Genomic DNA, 18,348 nt, shown 5'->3' with positions numbered 1-18,348 from the left:
AAAAAAAAGTTTTTAGGTACGGATTTTTATGTACATGTTGGTATAAATTCGAGTTGATCTACGTTTAGATGTAACTTTTTTAATGATTTTTGTTTGCCAATTTTTCGTTAAAGAACTAATTTGTCGTTAACCACTTTGAGTTTCAAAAGTTTCGACTTTGCCCCTTTTGCTCTTTCACTTGAAAAAATTAACTTTTTACGTGCAGATTTTTATGTATGTATCAGTAGAAATTCGAGTGGATCTCTTTTTAGACGAAAACTTATCTCAGGAAATGAGTCAGTGCAAGTATAATACGTTTTTTTTTACATACCATACCGAGTATAGTTAAATATGATATATTTTCGTTCGATGGTATAAATTCGAGTTACTCTGCGTTTCGTATGTTTTCTATTTTCTAAAGCTATAATAAGCCCTTTTGATTGTTGCGCATCGGTCGCGTTACATAGCAGTTGGGCTAATCCATTCGATACTTGCAATATACCGCCGCTGTAACGCGCGCGGTTCTATTTACTAGTTTTACATAATTTCCACAAGCATTTAAGTATATGATTTTAGGTAGAAATTTTAATCTAAATAGACAATTAGTAATCAATACAAGTTACTAATCAGTTTTAACATACGAAGTTAGGAGCTAACAAAATATTAAAAACAATGATAAGTCTCATGAAGGGTTGGAGAAACGATTGCATTTGTTTACCATTAATTCAATTCAAAATAAAAGATGTTATAACTAACGTAAAAACAAAATAAAAAGATACTATTGTTCAAGATAGATAAAAAAGTTAACTAATTTTGCATTAAAAAATTCAAATAATACATAACTTTGTTTAGGAAAAGTCAAATGTAAAAGTAAATCCAATTTAATTAATGGGTCAGGAGACACAAAAGTAACAGAGACAAAACTATGCCTCTCAATTTCAAGTGTCTTAAATTTGGTATAAAAGTTACACACAAGGTACAAACTAAAAAGTGCTAAAGTTCTTGTGGTGTCATTGTCCCATAAACATTAAGGTTTTAACTTACCCTTTCAGAAATGTATAGTAGAGTAACTAAAATTTAAATTAAAAAATAAAGTAAAAATATGTGTGATTGATTAACTAGGGATGGACCCCATCTCTTGTAATCTTCACGCCCACACAGGGAATGGTAGAGAGCCCTTTGGCGCCGCCCTTTGCGAAGGCCGTAATGGTTTGGCGTTGCTAATGGCGCTTGTGAGGCGGTGACGAGGAAGCTTAGCGTAATTACACTTGGTCTAAGACTTTCATTAAACATTCAACAGATTAAGATTGTTAAAAGAATAAAATTTTATTTTGTATCATTATTCAATGGTCTAAGACTTTCATTAAACATTCAATAGATTAAGATTGTTAAAAGAATAAAATTTTATTTTCTATCATTATTCAATGGTCTAAGACTTTCATTAAACATTCAACAGATGAAGATTGTTAAAAGAATAAAATTTTATTTTCTATCATTATTCAATACTTGCACGGGGCGCATTGCTATTATTATAAGCATTAAGACTTTCCTTTTTAACGTTTATTTTATATTGTATTAAATAAAAAAAATGTTGTTATTCTAAATTTTTTTGTTCTATTTAAGAACCAACCAAAGAAAAAACAAACAAGTCATTCATATAGCAAATAAATGGAGCATAAAGTATGGTTATCTTGGTTGTTGGTGATGTCAACGATAACTATATTTCTGGGCCTTGGATCACAAGGGGTTTGTGTTGAAGAGGAACGAAAGGCGCTACTAGAAATCAAAGCCTCGCTTATGAATACATATGAATATGGAGCAGATGTCGTTCTTCGCACTTGGGTTGGTCATGGAGAGTGTTGTGATTGGGAGAGGGTCAAGTGTAACACGACCATTGGGCGTGTGACAACCCTTTCTTTGCAGTATCTCGACGAGAACTTGAATGTTGGCTCGATGGTTGAATCCGAAGACAGTATGAAAAAGTTATGGTCTTTGAATGTTTCTCTATTTCTTCACTTTGAAGAGCTGAGAAGCCTCAATTTATCATGGAATTATCTTGATAATCGGATTCTAAACAAAGGTATCATATACTTTATTGCTCAATTAGTACTATGTTATATTAGGTTGATGATGGTATTCTAAATGACGGTTTTATCCCTTAGTAATCCCCAATACTTGGCGGATCAAAAATCCGTTCCGCTCAGGGCCGTTCCAAACTTTTTGAAGGCCCAAGACGAAATGAAATTCTGAGGCCCTTTTTTCTTCTTTGGTTATTATAAACGAAACTCCTTTATCCGTGTTTGAAACCAAACAAAAATCTAACACAATTATAATACATAGTGGTTTGTTTGTATAAGGGATCAAACAAATCTTAAACAATAAGTTTGCAATAATATTAATAGTTAGCATATTAATTTTCTTTTAAGTGGAGACCCTATTTTTTTGAAGGTCCTAGGCCCAAGCCTAGGTTAATTATACTATAAGTCCGACCCTGTTACATGTCACAAATTGATCATTATAAATGTTTTTAACTAGTAAGATTACCCGCGCTACGCTGTGGGGCTTCGATCGCTCTGTATAGCAACCCAAAGAAATATGCTCAAAAGAATATCGACACATGTTTTACATCGACCAAAGGCCATAAAAATAAATTTAAATTGTACAACGGACGAGCTGGTTTTAACTTAATTGTCAATGGAAACGTAAACGCTATGTTAAATATAATTTTAATGAAAAAGGAACGTAAAAATAAAACACTAAACATAGAGAAAAATAAAAATAATAAAGTCCATAAAAAAAGGGTGTTAATATTCACACACCCCTCTCCTGTATCTCTTTCTATATATACATAGATACATATAGTAAGAAATAGAGTGAAAAGAATGTGCAAATAAAATTTTGAAGGTGAGTGAACAGAATGAGCCAAAAAAAACTCAACAAAGAAACAAAAAACCAATAGGATGAAAGCATTATTCATACAACTTGCTAATTGTAATTTATGTCAAAATGTAGACCAACTGAAAAAGTACATAAAAATAAACACAAAAACTTATTATATTTGACATGACATGTTTCCGAAGAAAATTTATGTCAAAACGTAACCTACTGAAAACGTACATAATAATAAGCATAATAACATATTCGATCCAATTCATTTCCGGAAATATTTACGTCGATACATAAATCAACTTGGGTTTGTACCGATACTTTCATAAAAATAAGCACCTAAAACTCGATTACAAAGTCCTTAGAAAGTTAAGCGGTTGTAATTGTCAATGTTGAAAGTTAAAGAAAAAAGGTATAAAAAAACAAAAATTAAAAAAAGACAAAAAAGAAAAAGTCAAAAGGTCATATATCACTGTTAACAAACTTTGTTAATTGTATTTAGTTCATCAATCATCAATATTGACAAATACTATTTGGGTGCTAAAGTTGTTTCTATTTTGTAGAGATTAAAAAGTTTTCGAGTTTGAAGAAGTTAGAGATATTGGATCTCAGTTCGAATTCTCAAATTGACAATGCTATCCTTCCTTCTTTGACTACAATAACTTCACTTCGAGTTTTAGATCTCAGCCACACTGGATTTGAAGGACCCTTCCCTACCAATGGCATGTATTTCAAAAGATACGGATTGATGCATATTTCAAAAGATACTTATACCCTTTTTGACATATATTTCAGAACTTGAGGCTTTGGAAAACTTGGAAATGTTGGATCTATCTATGTGCGCCATTAACGGTACATTTCAAATCCCGTATCTATATCTAACAAAACCAAACGTTCCTAGTAAAATCTCACTTATAAAGTACTGTCTAGGCATAGACAAGAGAGATAAGGGCAAACCTTACCTGTATTCTAAGAGATAGAGTGACTTCGTGATCAAAGATTGTAATAGGAGACTTTATTAAATGCAGGTTTTAAAAGGGCTTTGAGATTGAATAAGTTGGAGACTTTAATTCTTGGACAAAATAATTTCAATGAGAGCATTATATCATCTCTTAAATTTCTTCCATCGCTTAAAAACTTGGATCTCAGTGGGAATGAGCTATCTGGACCATTTCCACCTCAAGGTAAGTCTTCAAGTATTATATAGGGTCATTTAGACATTGTTATTGTTAAGAGTATTGCTCTTGAATCGTATGAACTAGTTACTGTTTTTTGTTAATTTACCTTATATGTTACAACATGCACGAATTAATATAATACATAACTAGGTTAGAACATCATATATTACACGAGTTGAATAAATATAATTTTGTATATTAAATAATACAACAGTAAATCTTTAAAAACCTCGTTTATTACATGGGTTGAATAAATGTAATTTTATATATATTAAATAATAAAAAAAAATTATATCTTTAAAACCACGTGTATTGTACGGGTTGAATAAATCTAATTTTATATACCAAATAATAAAACATGTTATATCGTTAAAAATCATGTATCTTTAAGAACCTCGTGTATTGTATGAGTTGAATAAATGTAATTTTATATACCAAATAATAAAAAAATTTATATCTTTAAAAATCATGTGTATTACACTTGAATATATGAAATTTATATAATAAATGATAAAAAAATTATATCTATAAAAATTATATCTTTAAAAAATCTCGTGTATTGTACGAGTTGAATTAATCTAATTTTATACACAAAATAATAATAAAAAAATTATCTTTAAAAACTCCGAGCATTTACACGGGTTGAATAAATGTAATTATGTATAGTAAATAATAAAAAAAGTTACATCTTAAAAAAATTCCATATATTACACGGGTATACCAAATAATAAAAAGGTTGAATAAATCTAATTTTATATACCAAATAATAAAAAGGGTATATCTTTAAAAAAAAACTAACGGGTATACTCGATATGTGATGGATAAGGTGATTGCGAAGATGGTTCTTGAAAAGAAGATTCATTATTCAAGAAGCAAACTAGCTGCCATTTGAGTGATAAAATGTGGGTACCAATTCCAACAAATTTATTTATCAACTATGTAGTAAAATTGATATAATATTTTTTTAAGAGTTAATTGCCCGGATGGTCCCTGTGGTTTCACATTTTTTCACGTTTACTCCCCACCTTTTTGGAAATAGCAGGTATGCTCCATATGGTTTGTCATTTTGTTACTCGGATAGTCCCCTGACATTTACTCAGGGGACTATCCGAGTAACAAAATGACAAACCATAGGGAGCATACCTGCTATTTCCAAATTAAAATTATCTGACATCTACTCAAGGACTATCCGAGTAACAAAATAACAAACCATAGGGAGCATACCTGCTATTTTCAGAAGGTGGGGACTAAACGTGAAAAAACGTGAAACCATAGGGACTATCTGGGCAATTAACTCTTTTTTTAATAATGAAAATAAAAGTAAATAATAATATATCAATACAAAATTTAGTTTTCATGATAAATAATTTGTTGTATTAAAAAGTTATCTTAGATTAACAATTTAAATTTTAGGATAATATTTTATTAGAAAAATAAAAGGATTGATGTAACTATTTATAGCTCCAGATTTAGGATCTCGAATACAAGGACTTCTTGTTTCGAATGGTGTAACAAGTGCGGAATCCAAGTTACACCACAAACTGAGCGAGAGTGTTAATCAATAAACATAAGATGTCAAGGTATTAAACGCACGTGTATTGATTCGAGCAGAGTTTTGTCTCTCCCATAGATTATCATTTGACACGTTCTCTTTGTCTTTAGCATGCTAGGATGCCATATCTTCACACACAACAGAGCTAAACGCATAATGAGAACAAAAGCTAGGATTTAAACCAATCTTAGAGAATTTTCACTTGAAAATTTCACTACGTATTGATTCCAAACAATTTTAACAAACGTCACACATATTAACATATCTCAGAACCTCGTCAATCTATCATACGTAATTTCGGTACCAAAACCATATGCCAATGAGCGGTTCCCAAACAATCTTCAATTCTTTATTTTTATATCGCCCTGCACATATTAAAATGATTGTGAGCCTACTGACACATCATTAGTAGAGCTACCTATCATTTTTCATTATAGATTTATAGGTTTAAAGAGGTTTCGACAGACCGCTGATGTACTATCTTTTTCTCTTTTTCTCGTCAGGAAACTCATTTTTGTTTTTCTCTTGTTTCTGTCCTTTCTAATGTTTATCAATGGTTTTGTATTTTTCCGGTAGGATTTACTCCCCCTGAAATTCAAAAAGTAAAATAAATTCTAAAAACATCGTTTTGGATTTTCGCAAGAAAAATATATACAAAATTGATTTCCCAATGTGGAGTTACTCTTGTTTTGCCTCAATGTCGTTTACCAAGATTAATTTATCATAGTGTGACTTATCAAAAGCTTTGGTAAATAAGTCGACACGTTGGCAGTCAGTGTGGACCTAAACGACATCGATGAGTTTCTTGTTGAAACAATCATGTGTGAACTGATATTTGTGATCGATGTGTTTGGTCTGTGAGTGTTATACAAATTCTTTAGTAATCTGTAAAGCAACTTAAATATCGACAAAAATAAGAGAGGTTAGAAATTCAAAACCGTAGTCTTGCATCTGCTTCTTGCATTGCCAGATGCGTTAGTGCTATCCAAAAATGGACATCCGTGTGGATTTCAAGTTGATTTTGCAGCTACCATAAATGGATTCACTATAAGCAATCCAGTAGAAGTTATTATCAGTAGGGTACCAAAGACCCGTGTCTTGAAAACCCTTCAAATAACTGAAGAACCTCTTACAGCATCAATATGAGAAACCTTTGGGTCCGGCTAGTAATATGCAAGAGGGCTTGTAGGATACACTTGTGCAGATCATCATTGGTCGATCCAAAGATGATGTCATCCACATACTTCTGCACCAGCAAAGGTGTCTTTCTCCTTGATGAAAAATGAGCTGTTGATCAAACTACGCCAAGGAATCCGCAAACCAGGGTGGTTGTTCAACAAACACTTTTTCTTTAATTACACCGTGTAGAAATGCACAATGCACACCCATCTAGCAGGCCTTAAACTTCTTGTTGGAAGTATAAGCCATGAATATCATAAAGGCTTCAAGACGTGCTACAGGCGCGTATATTTCAATGTAATCTATCCTTTCGACCTAATCAAAGCCTTGAACAACCGTCGTTGTACCTGATTTATGTTGTTAAAGTTTTCAACTTCATTCATCATCATTCCTTCACTGGGCATGATGTTCTTTAATCTTCCTCAAAGGAAACATCTACTCCTTGGTTTAACAATGTATGGATGCCTTAGTTGCCTATTTTGTGCCTGGATGCTACGCTATCAACAATCCTAAGACTATCAATAGTTCCTCTGGGAACATCCCGCACACTCACTTAACAATCAGTTGGAGAGGGGGACCTAAGCCTTTGTGGATTTTGGTCATCCTTCATCATCGTGAAACGTAATTTAAATTTCCCGATGATTAGGAAATGATTGAGCCCCTTGCAATATTTACCATTTTGGTTTCGAAATCTGTAGTTGTTTTCCATTTTTAACATGGGTTTTAACAGATTGTCTTTTGAGAACCTCTGGTTTCAACATCTTATGAACTTTCTTTTGTCGTTTTCTTTTCTGTTTCATTTCTCTCTGTTTTACAAGACGAGGGTCTTGGTGAAACAAATTGTGAATGCTAAGTGTTTCCACGGAGCGAGTCCACATGTCCCTTGAATTTGTTGAGATATAGACAGTTCTAGACAATGTATCCATACTCATTGCACTCAAAGCATGATCTCCACTCGACAAACCTCGGCGCATCATGATGATGATAGCTTGAAGATGAACTTTGTGACCTCGGGGTACTAGGTCGTGAATCACAACAATTTGTGTGTTGTATGTAATTGTTCTGATTATTTCTTTTTAAAATCTGGACATGTTTAACAAAATCCGTGTTGGACTTGTTTTCAAAAGTTTCAATTTTATCAGGCCCTCGAGATTTCACAAAGTTCACATTCCGAACCTTTTTCTGGTTTTGAGCTATTTTGCCCTTTATCTTTTCTAACTTAGCATGATTTTACTTTTGTTGATTGTTTTGAACGGTCAAGTTTTGATTCCCAAATTGTTTTCTGAATTCAGCTTTTAGAATAGGAGCACACTGAGTTACCACAACTTTTGGGCTCGACTTACCTAAAAACTTACTAGTTGAATCCTCGGAAACTTTATCCATCAAGGATTGATTGACAATTCTGATTGGAAAATCGTTGTTTGAGTAAATTTTATTAGAACCAGTCAACATATAAAGCAAATTCACACTTTCAAAATTCTTCACAAGAATCTCAACAAATCTAACTGGAGTAATCTCAATAGGTACCGTTGGAGGATCACACATAATGTGATTCTCAAGAGGTATGTTTGCCTCTTTGATTACACTGGTTGACTGCTCAGGTTCATCCTCATCTGATTTATCATCTGAACTAACGACATTCTTAACAATGAGAGAATCTTGTTTGTTCACTGATGGTGAATCCTTCTCCTCTACCGATTGACTTTGACTAGAGGATGCACACTTAGTGAAACCTAGACCAGTTGTAAACTCAACAGTGTCTAGAGGAACAGTGGGTTCGAAATGTGGCATATCCTCTTCATCAGGTAACTTGGTGTAGTTATGTCGCATCGGTAGAGGACAAGCTTGAAACCTAATGCAATTCACGTCCCATTTCTTCTTTTGGCTATTGATGATGTACTCTAAGACGTATCTCGAGTTGGAATACTTGTCCAACTTCAGTTTGATCGTCTCATAATCACATCGTGCAAGGGCTAACTCTTTCTTTGTTTCATTAATGATATAAATGTAATTATTAATATCAGTTTGCTTGTTTAAAACAGTTTTCTTAAGTTCAGGGTTATCTTTTCTTAAGGTTCACTTATTGTATTAAACTCTTTTTCATTTTTCTTTAAAGCTGTGTTAGCCTCAATGCACTTTGCCAATTCAATAATCAGACTTTGATAGTGACTCTTGGTATGTTCAAATTTACCTTCTAATTCTGAATACTTACCTTTAATTCTATGCATTTAACTCACTTAGAAGAGATAGGTTTATCGACACTTACTTGACTGGATTGACAATCCAAACAAGCAATGAACGTAGAATGGTAAGTAGAAGATCCATCTTCTGAGAAGTACTTGGATAATTCATTAGATGAACTAGCTGCTTTCTGTACCAACACTACATTCTTGCTCTTCAATGATTCAGCTTCAATCACTAACCCATCTACCTCAGCATCAATAGTCTCCCTCAATAATCCTTCGGACCATCCTCGCTTAAACTTGAATCATCTTCATCCGAACTACCACTGTATCCAGAACTATTATCATTTCCCGAAGAATCCCCATCGCTAACATTCTTGACAACTTCAGCATAGCACGCAGTTCTTCCTTGACCGCCGCTACCCAATTGTACGGACCAATAACAATTTTCATCAGCTTGAACAATCAGGGCTCGGTTGGCATTATTAGCAGGAACCATTGCTCTTTCTTTATTGTTAGATGTTTGGAGCCTATTGAAGGGATACTGATTTCCTTGTTGTGGCGGCTTTGGGCATTCTCTCTTGAAGTGTGCATTTTCTATGCAGTTAAACCAAGTAACCATTCTTTTATCAAACCCATACGGTGTATCCTTCCTGCTTTCTAGACTTGTTCTTCCCGTTCTTTCCATAAAATCCTTCGCTCTTCTCACTGCGTTTGCGAAGACCCATTTAATATCGGTCATCTCCATTTCCTCTTTCTCTATTTGAGTGTAATCTTCACTAGTCAAATTGATGTTGCCAACCTGACCCCCAAGTAATCCGTAATAAGAACTCATGAAAGTGTTTATAAGAACCATTTGTTCTTTGGTAACTTCTACACATACTTTGCTGAAGTTTGAGGTATCGAGACGAACTGTATTTGGATTAGATGTCGGTCCAACATTATAGTTAGATGAACTTCCATAGAAAGCTTGATGACCAGAACGATTCGGATCAAGGAAAGGTGGAGGTACAAAGGTTGAGGCTGTGGATGTACGAATGGATTTGCACTTGAAACAAAAGCAGTTTGAAGCTTTGCGTGTTGAGCGGGTTGGCTTTCACCACGAATCCCGCCACCAAGTCTAAAGTACATGTCAGTATTCTGAGGGGCCGGTATTCTTTTCACTTTTCTAATCTCCTCTTTATTCTTGTTTTCCAACTTCTGGATGAACTCGTAAATTGTCAATCTGTCCAACTACCGGTTCTCTTTAAGATTTTCATAAATCCACTCCATTTCATTGGTAATGCATCCGCAAATCTTGCAACCATCTCTTGAGGAGTAGCAACTACTTTAAAGGAAAACATCTCACTCAACAGATGATTAAACCTAGTTGCCAGATATCCTAGAGTTTCATTTTCCATGCACACAAATCCTTCAAATTCTTCTTGAGAAGATCATGTCCGATCTTTCAAGACTGTGCATTTCCTTCACCTCTAACTTGTAATGCATCCCACAAGGCTTTGTGGTTGTACAATAGATAAACTAATGATAAATATATTTTGTAAGAGCTTGGGTGAGGATGGAAAAGGCTTTCTTCTAGAGATCATAAGCCTTTTTCTTTGTTTCAAGTAGATCACCCCATGTCAGAGGATTAGATCCGGATTCCACAAGTGCTTGATTGAATAGAGTAGTAGAACAAATCCATAGCTCTGTGTTATGTCCAAGAACATGGGTTTGAAATCTCTCTTTCCAACTGGAATAATCGTTTATATGAAAGAGTTTTGGTGGATGATTGCCGCTTCCGGTCTCATTGTCGCTTACCAATAAACATTGAATGCTTTGATTTTGATTAGAAACGAATGTCCGCTGACTTGCTGATATCGTTGCGGATTGTGACGGTATAAGCGATTAAACCCAAGACACCTCAGGTTTATTTTGGAGTATCATCGTGCCACCAGTGGAACCGCCCTATCATATCCATCTCCACTAGGTATAATGCCTATACCCCAATTCAGGAGGAAATCTAATAAATATGGGGAAAAAGGACAAGTTTGCTCCACTAAGTCAACCAATAGAATTTTCAAAAATAAGTGTACTATTCTAGTGACTTTTTTCAGTGAGCATTGTTGCCAGAATAAATGGCGATTTGAGTTTTTAACTTTAAAACTTAACAAAACTTGTACTTTTTATTAGAGTTAAATGCTTGGTTGGTCCCTGTGGTTTTCAAAAATTGCAGACTCGGTCCCAGTGGTTTACTAATTACACGCGTGGTCCCAAAAGTTGTCAAAAATGCACTCGGTTGGTCCCCAGCCCTAACATCAGTTAAATTTCTCAGTTAACTATATGTGAAATGACTACATTACCCTTGAACAATTAAAAACCTATAACTAAGAATAAAAAAAACAGTATATAACCTCTGCATCATCTTCATCACCATCATCATCTTCATCAACCCACCACCACCACCTCCATCGTCACCTTCAACCCACCACCACCACCACCTCCACCGTCACCTTCAACCCCCCACCACCACCACATCGTTGCTTCAGTACAGCTGCTGTTTCTAAATCTTTTCTTGTTGCAAGCTTAATGGGATGACAATTAAACGCTCAAATTCATATAGATTTTGATGCTGAGATTGCAAATCTTTATTGCTGGTTTGCTGCATCAAAACCAATCTCCCAAATAGTACAAGCATTGTGAACTACTACTGTTACAATAAATTTGAAATTTAATACAATAAATAGGATTTAAGAATCTTACATTACGAATTCCTCTGTTACAATGCAAGAATCCTCTTGAAAACCTTGCGCAGATCTAGGGCAATTGCGTGAGTTGAATACAACAACAGTTGTTATGAATTTCGGTAACTTATTGAAGTTGATTTGGTTAATTTAATCACCGACTAGACCCCTTGGAACCGAACACAACTGAAGAGATTTGATGATTTATCGGAGTGTTTGAATACTTGTGAATTTCCCTTTTTTTTTCTTTGTTCTCTGAAGAAATTGATGAATCGGAAGCTGCTGTTGGTGGTTAATATGCTGCGGAAGTAGAATTGCAAAGGTTCCAGATCCACTCAATTTCACATTCTCATTCGTGAAATCCACACTCCTGATCAAAAAATCATAAAACGCACCTGATCTGGGTTAGACCACCAACGATTTGTGCATCCAAACCCTAGATCTGGGTCAAATCACGAACATCGGTTACCAGGGAGGGGATGATTTAGGGTTCTTGTCACAAATCTGGAATTCTGAAATCGTGTCTGGTGCTTGTTTTCCACCGCCTGTGCCTCCACCGCCGCCGCCGTGAGCGACGGCGCTACCTCCGTTCCACCATCTTCTCCGATCTCTTCTCTCTCTTGTCGTCTCTCTCCTCTATCTTCGCTTCTGATCTCCGTCGCCGGAAAAGAACGAGAGACAGAGATGGGGTGTGGGTTTGTGATGAAGATGATGATAGTGATGAAGATGACCTGGTGATGAAGATGATGATGATGGGTTTAACCAAGTCAAAAGTAAAACTAAACAAAAATTATAAAGAGAGTTAATAAGCAAGGGTATTTTGGTCATTTAACATGGACTTAACTGAAAATTTTAACTGATGTTAGGGCTGGGGACCAACTGAGTGCATTTTTGACAACTTTTGGGACCACGCGTGTAATTAGTAAACCACTGGGACCAAGTATGCAATTTTTGAAAACCACAGGGACCAACCAAGCATTTAACTATTTTTATTATCTCCAACCATTTTAACAAGTTTTACTAAAGAACATCAACAAATAACATCAGTTTTTCGAGTTTTAATCCATGATTTTAGCAAAGTAAGTGGGTTTTAGGTTTTTGTCCAAGAAACCTTTAAAAACCACTCAAAAATGTCACCAGAAACTCGGCTTTCAACAAGAAATTGAGCCTAAAGCTCTGATACCACTTGTAGGTCCAGATTTTGGAATTTATACACAAGGACTTCTTGTTTTGAATGGTGTAACAAGTGTGGATTCCAAGTTACACCACAAATTGAGCATAGTGTTAATCAATAAACATAAGATATCACCGATTAAATGCACGTGTATTGATTCAAGCGGAGTTTCGTTACAAAGTTTACACAAATAAGCACTAACACTCTGTTCTCACACACTCTCTCTATTTGCTCTTGCAAGCATAAAATTGCAAGCGACACTTGTTCGATATATATACCAACAGATATGAGAACCAAGCGATAGTGACCATAAACCAACCGATGGTGATCAATATCCAAAGGATACTGTAACTATCGTTTGGAACTATACTAAACGATGGTATTCATGTCGACTTCAAGTGAAGGTAGAGTCAAGTCCATGCCAAACGATGGTAGGTCTTGAATGAACATGATCCAAATGATGGTTTTTCCATATATGGTTCCAAACAAAGTGGACCTTGTGTTGGGCCTTGTGTTTGGGCTTTTGCATTATGGCACATGTATTCTCACAACGAATCCATTTCGCATAACATGTAGGATAGCGTATCAATGTCACTTGTATCTCGATGTTCTTCTAGACTACGACGGAGGAACGTCATCGATTTCAATTGAAACCGAACATTCACTATATATATCTACAAAATGTAGCAACACTATTTTATTACTTAGTATATAAACTTACATTTATTCAACCCATTAGATTTAATTGGTAGAAGATAAAAGTAGATGCTTCCAATGAATGAGACGTGTCGTCATAAATGTAGATTTATATCCTAAGTAAACTCATTCCAACGGAGTTCGTTGAACCCTAAACCCTAAATACTAAACCAAATCTCTAAAGCTAAACCCTAAACGCTAAGGTTAAACACTAAAGCTAACCCTGAAAGCTAAAGCCTCAAAGCAAAAAAAAAAATCTAAAGCTAAACACTAAAATCCAAACCCTAAATCCTAAACTATAAACCCTATGTCAAACCTTAAGGCTAAAACCTGAAAATTAAACCTTGAATGCTAAAACCTAAAAGCTAGGATGGTAAAGCTCGGCAAGCTGGTTGAAAAACTACTCGAATGAATTCAATCGGAGTTCGTTTGAGCCGAATATTGTGTTTTTAAAATACTTCTTAGGCAAAACAAACTTTTATTTGAATCCACCCCTACAGTTTCTATAAAAAATAAGTACACAACAAATTCATAGTAAAAAAGCAGAGTTTGACTTATATGATTGGAAAATGTGATTATTGTATGTATAAGAGAAATAAAGTTAGTGTTCAAGACACACTATTGTCACGATCCACCTAAATTGTGAACAATGTTGTTGCATTTTCAAAATATTCTAGGTTGGTCATAATTATGGGAAAAAAATACTAAACACTCGTATATAACTAAATTTTAGGATATACCTCTAAAACTTGGTCTAGATAAGAAAAACATTTCATTGTGCATGACAGAATTAACTCAAATGACTAGCTTGGAGAAGTTGGATTTAAGTTCTAATTGGCTCGATAGCGCACCAAATATTCGAGGTAAACGAAAATTTAGCCTCTCCTCGCTATGGTAACTGGTGGACAGTCCAAAAGATAATGTTTTTGTACTCTGATAACATGATCCTCAATTTTGCATAAATACAAGCTTATTAGATTGATTTATTGTTTTTAAACGACCCACATTTATAGGTTGTAAGAGCTTATCAAGGTTGAAGAGTTTAAAGAGTATAGCACTTGCAGATATTGATTTCTATGATGGCAAGAGAATCCTATCATGTTTGAATGTCATCCCATTCCTCAAGATTCTTGATCTTAGTAGTTCTTTTTGGTTGAAAAGTCCTATTCCCATCCAAGGCATGTTTATTGAAGTAATTTTAATTTATAATACCTCTATCACTATTAGACACTATAGTAATAAAACTGATTTTAGTGTTATTTGTTGCCAACTCGCCCATGTATATATGATATGCTTGTTTTGTCATCCAGCATTGGCATCTTTTCACAATCTGGAGGTCTTAGATTTGAGTTACAACAACTTTGTTGGAAGCATCCCTTCAACAATAAAGTTGTTATATTCTCTTAAGGTTATCTCATTCGCCAACAATACACTCACTGGATCCTTACTACCGGATCATGGTAAGCTATCAGAAGTGAGAATGATTAAGTAATGTAGTTGTTTTAAAAAATGTATTGATAGAAAGTTCACCTAATTTAACAAAATCACACCATACACATTGCCACATTAGCTTGGACCTGTAGTCATTTATTCGTATGCAACAAGTCATTATTGCTTTTGGAGGGTAAGCCTTGGTTCCTTTTATTTTGGCAGGGTTGTGTGAGTTGAAGAACCTCCAGGAGTTGGATCTTAGTCGAAACATGTTAACTGGAAACCTGCCTAAATGTTTAAGCACATTATCGTCTCTTAAGTTATTGGATATTTCTTCAAATCAATTCACGGGAATGCCTGATCGACCACTTATTGCTAATCTCACGGCTCTTGAGTATATTGATTTCAGTCATAACAACTTTGAAGGTTCATTCTCATTCAATGCGTTCTCCAATCTTAAAAACCTCACGGTTGTTAGGTTTATAAGCGACAATGGCAAATTTGAGATGGAAACAGAAGATCCTGTAGGTTGGATTCCACTTTTCCAGCTAAAATTTCTGATGTTACCTAATTGCAATATAAACAGGCCTAAAGGAAGTGTTTTTCCTAGTTTTCTAATTCATCAAAACGAGTTACGCGTGTTAGACCTATCTCACAACTCGTTGAAGGCACATTTTCCAAATTGGTTGATTAACAATAACCCCATGCTAGAAGTTCTTAATCTAAGGAACAATTCACTTAGTGATACTTTTAGTTTTCCATTATACGAGAATGCGAATGCATGGTGGATAGATATCTCTGCAAATCACATCATTGGTACTATTCCGAGTAGTATACAAAAGTTTTCTCCTTATATAGCTCATTTAAATTTGTCCAGAAATTCTTTAAGTGGTCCTATCCCATCTTCGGTTGGTGATTTGAATGATTTATTCGCGTTGGATTTATCCGATAATGAGTTATCAGGAGAAGTACCAAAGGGATTGTTTACAAATACATCTGCATTGACTTTATTACATCTATCAAACAATAAATTGTATGGGGAGGTACTTTCAGGAAACCTAACTATAGGAAGAATCCAAATGCTTCACCTAAATGATAACTATTTCACAGGGAAAATAGGAAATGTCACCAACGATCTCACCTTATTGGATATTAGTAATAACCTTTTCACAGGTGTTGTCCCTGTTTGGATAAGCAACATGGAGGACAGTTCTCAACTTCTGATGAATAATAATATGTTGGAAGGCCAATTTCCTTGTGGAACGGCTTCTTTCGAATTTCTTGACATCTCACATAATTTTTTCTCGGGGCCCATCCCAACCTGCTTAAATTTGCAATATGTGGAGCATCTTCATTTGGGTTCCAATAGATTTACTGGATCTATACCCAACTCCTTTCGTAATTTGACGAATGTTTTAACTATGGACATCGGCAACAATTACTTATCCGGAAGGATCCCTAAATATTTTGGCGAACTACATAACTTAAGGATTCTTCTTATGAGAGAAAATAACTTTAGTGGTCATATTCCAAAGCAATTATGCCAACCGCGTGTTGTGAGTTTGTTAGATTTATCTGGTAACTCCCTTTCTGGTTCAATTCCAAGCTGCTTAAAAATTGTTACCGGTCCAAGTTACATTGCTTTAGTACCTTCATATTGGTGGTCATATCCTAGGGACTTATTCTACAGACATGCAAGTGTTCTAGGTAAAGAGCTTTCTGTACACAATGACCAAGAAGCATTGGGATCTCTTGAGGAAGTTCATTTTACTACAAAAAGCATGTCTAGGCCTTACAAAGGTAATGTCCTTGAATATATGACGGGTTTAGATCTATCATGTAACATGTTGACAGGTGAAATCCCAAAGCAAATAGGGTTATTAAACCAGATTCGCACTTTGAACTTGTCGAACAATCACCTGTTTGGTCCGATTCCAGTGAACTTCTCAAATCTTGCGAGCATAGAGAGCTTGGACCTTTCTTCAAATAATCTGAGTGGTGATGTTCCATCAGAATTGATTAACCTGCCATTTCTAGCAGTTTTTAATGTTTCGTATAACAATCTATCAGGCAAACTGCCAGAGATGAAAGGACAATTTAGCACTTTCACCACTGCAAGCTATGAAGGGAATCCACTTCTATGTGGACCTCCACTCGAGAAGAAATGCACGTCTACAGCACCACCAATGGGCGTTCCATCAGCTAAAGAAGACAATGACGAATGGTATGATATCGATACGGTATGGTTTGTTGCAAGTTTAGGTTCAACATGGGTTGTTTTCTTGTTGGGATTTGCTGGAGTTATGTACACCAATCCTCGTTGGCGTAGAATGTGGTTTTGTTTCGTCGAAGAATGTATGTTTACATTTTATTATTTCCTAATTGATTTGGTAAGTAGGCCCTCTGTGCTCTTATTTAGACGATAAAGGCAAAATTCCTTAGAATATATGTACCATGTGAGTCCAAATACCTGTATTGTATGAGTGAATATGTAATTGTATTTAAGTGATAAAAATTATGTGTAAAACGGTTGAAATTTGAATGCAATGTTTAAAACATAAAATTCAACTTTTGTAATTAGTAGGAGTCCCAAAAAGTACGCTTACTTGTAAATTTCCCTATAATTGGAGCCAATATATGGAATTCGACTTTATAGCTCCATTCTAAAGGCCTAAATAATTGAAAGTAATGAAGCTAGCTCATAAAAAAAATACACACATGAAGACAATTTATTTTGGCTTACACTCACCCTATAACTATTTTTTTGAAGTTTAACAATAATTCCACGCAAAGAAAAAGCATCTTAAAAATGAGTTTTGGGTTTTCAATATTTGAAAGAGCCCATTTATTGATATAACATCATGTGCAATTACATAGGTGAAATAAAGAACCTTTTATGGAAGTTTAATGCCTTGAAATATATTTTGTTTTCCAAGTCGTGTTTATAGCAAAATTAATAACTTTGGCAACACCTATTTCCTACATTAAATTACATTACATCTATATATATATTAACAAATGAGATGATTTGGGCCATTTGTCTTTGAATGGTAGATTCATTTTGCTTATGTGGCATCCATTGGTTGAGTAGAGGATGATTTTGGGAGGGAAATCATCTATTTTCTCTATAAACAAACCAAATTCAGAAAACACAAACCAAAACTTACTTCCACGCGGGATCCGAGTTATTTGGGTCGGTTTATTCCGGTTTTCCAAAAAACCCATTTTGAATATGGATCCTATTTATTATTTTGACTCAATTATTCTTCATCAACATCTTCCTACAAACAAGTTCTTTCTCTATGTTCTCTCTCTTCTACCTACCTTCTCCTATCATAAATTTAAAGCAAGAATACTTCACAAATCA

At 34.8% G+C, this 18,348-nt stretch overlaps 1 protein-coding gene across 1 annotated transcript; it reads left to right on the top strand.

Annotated features, from left to right (window-relative positions):
- Window positions 1-1,647: 1,647 nt before the first annotated feature.
- Window positions 1,648-17,558, top strand: LOC110932896 (receptor-like protein 14). The gene is made up of 8 exons (XM_035989201.1): window positions 1,648-2,059; window positions 3,429-3,587; window positions 3,661-3,717; window positions 3,894-4,049; window positions 14,339-14,413; window positions 14,564-14,728; window positions 14,861-15,010; window positions 15,204-17,558. The coding sequence occupies exons 1-8, from the start codon at window positions 1,648-1,650 to the stop codon at window positions 17,405-17,407; spliced, it is 3,378 nt and encodes a 1,125-aa protein (XP_035845094.1). The 3' UTR covers window positions 17,408-17,558.
- The last annotated feature ends 790 nt before the right edge of the window (window positions 17,559-18,348 follow it).

The sequence above is a fragment of the Helianthus annuus genome, chromosome 4 (assembly GCF_002127325.2).
Source record: "Helianthus annuus cultivar XRQ/B chromosome 4, HanXRQr2.0-SUNRISE, whole genome shotgun sequence".
Classification (NCBI taxonomy): domain Eukaryota; kingdom Viridiplantae; phylum Streptophyta; class Magnoliopsida; order Asterales; family Asteraceae; genus Helianthus; species Helianthus annuus.
This window is presented reverse-complemented; position numbering and strand designations above follow the sequence as displayed.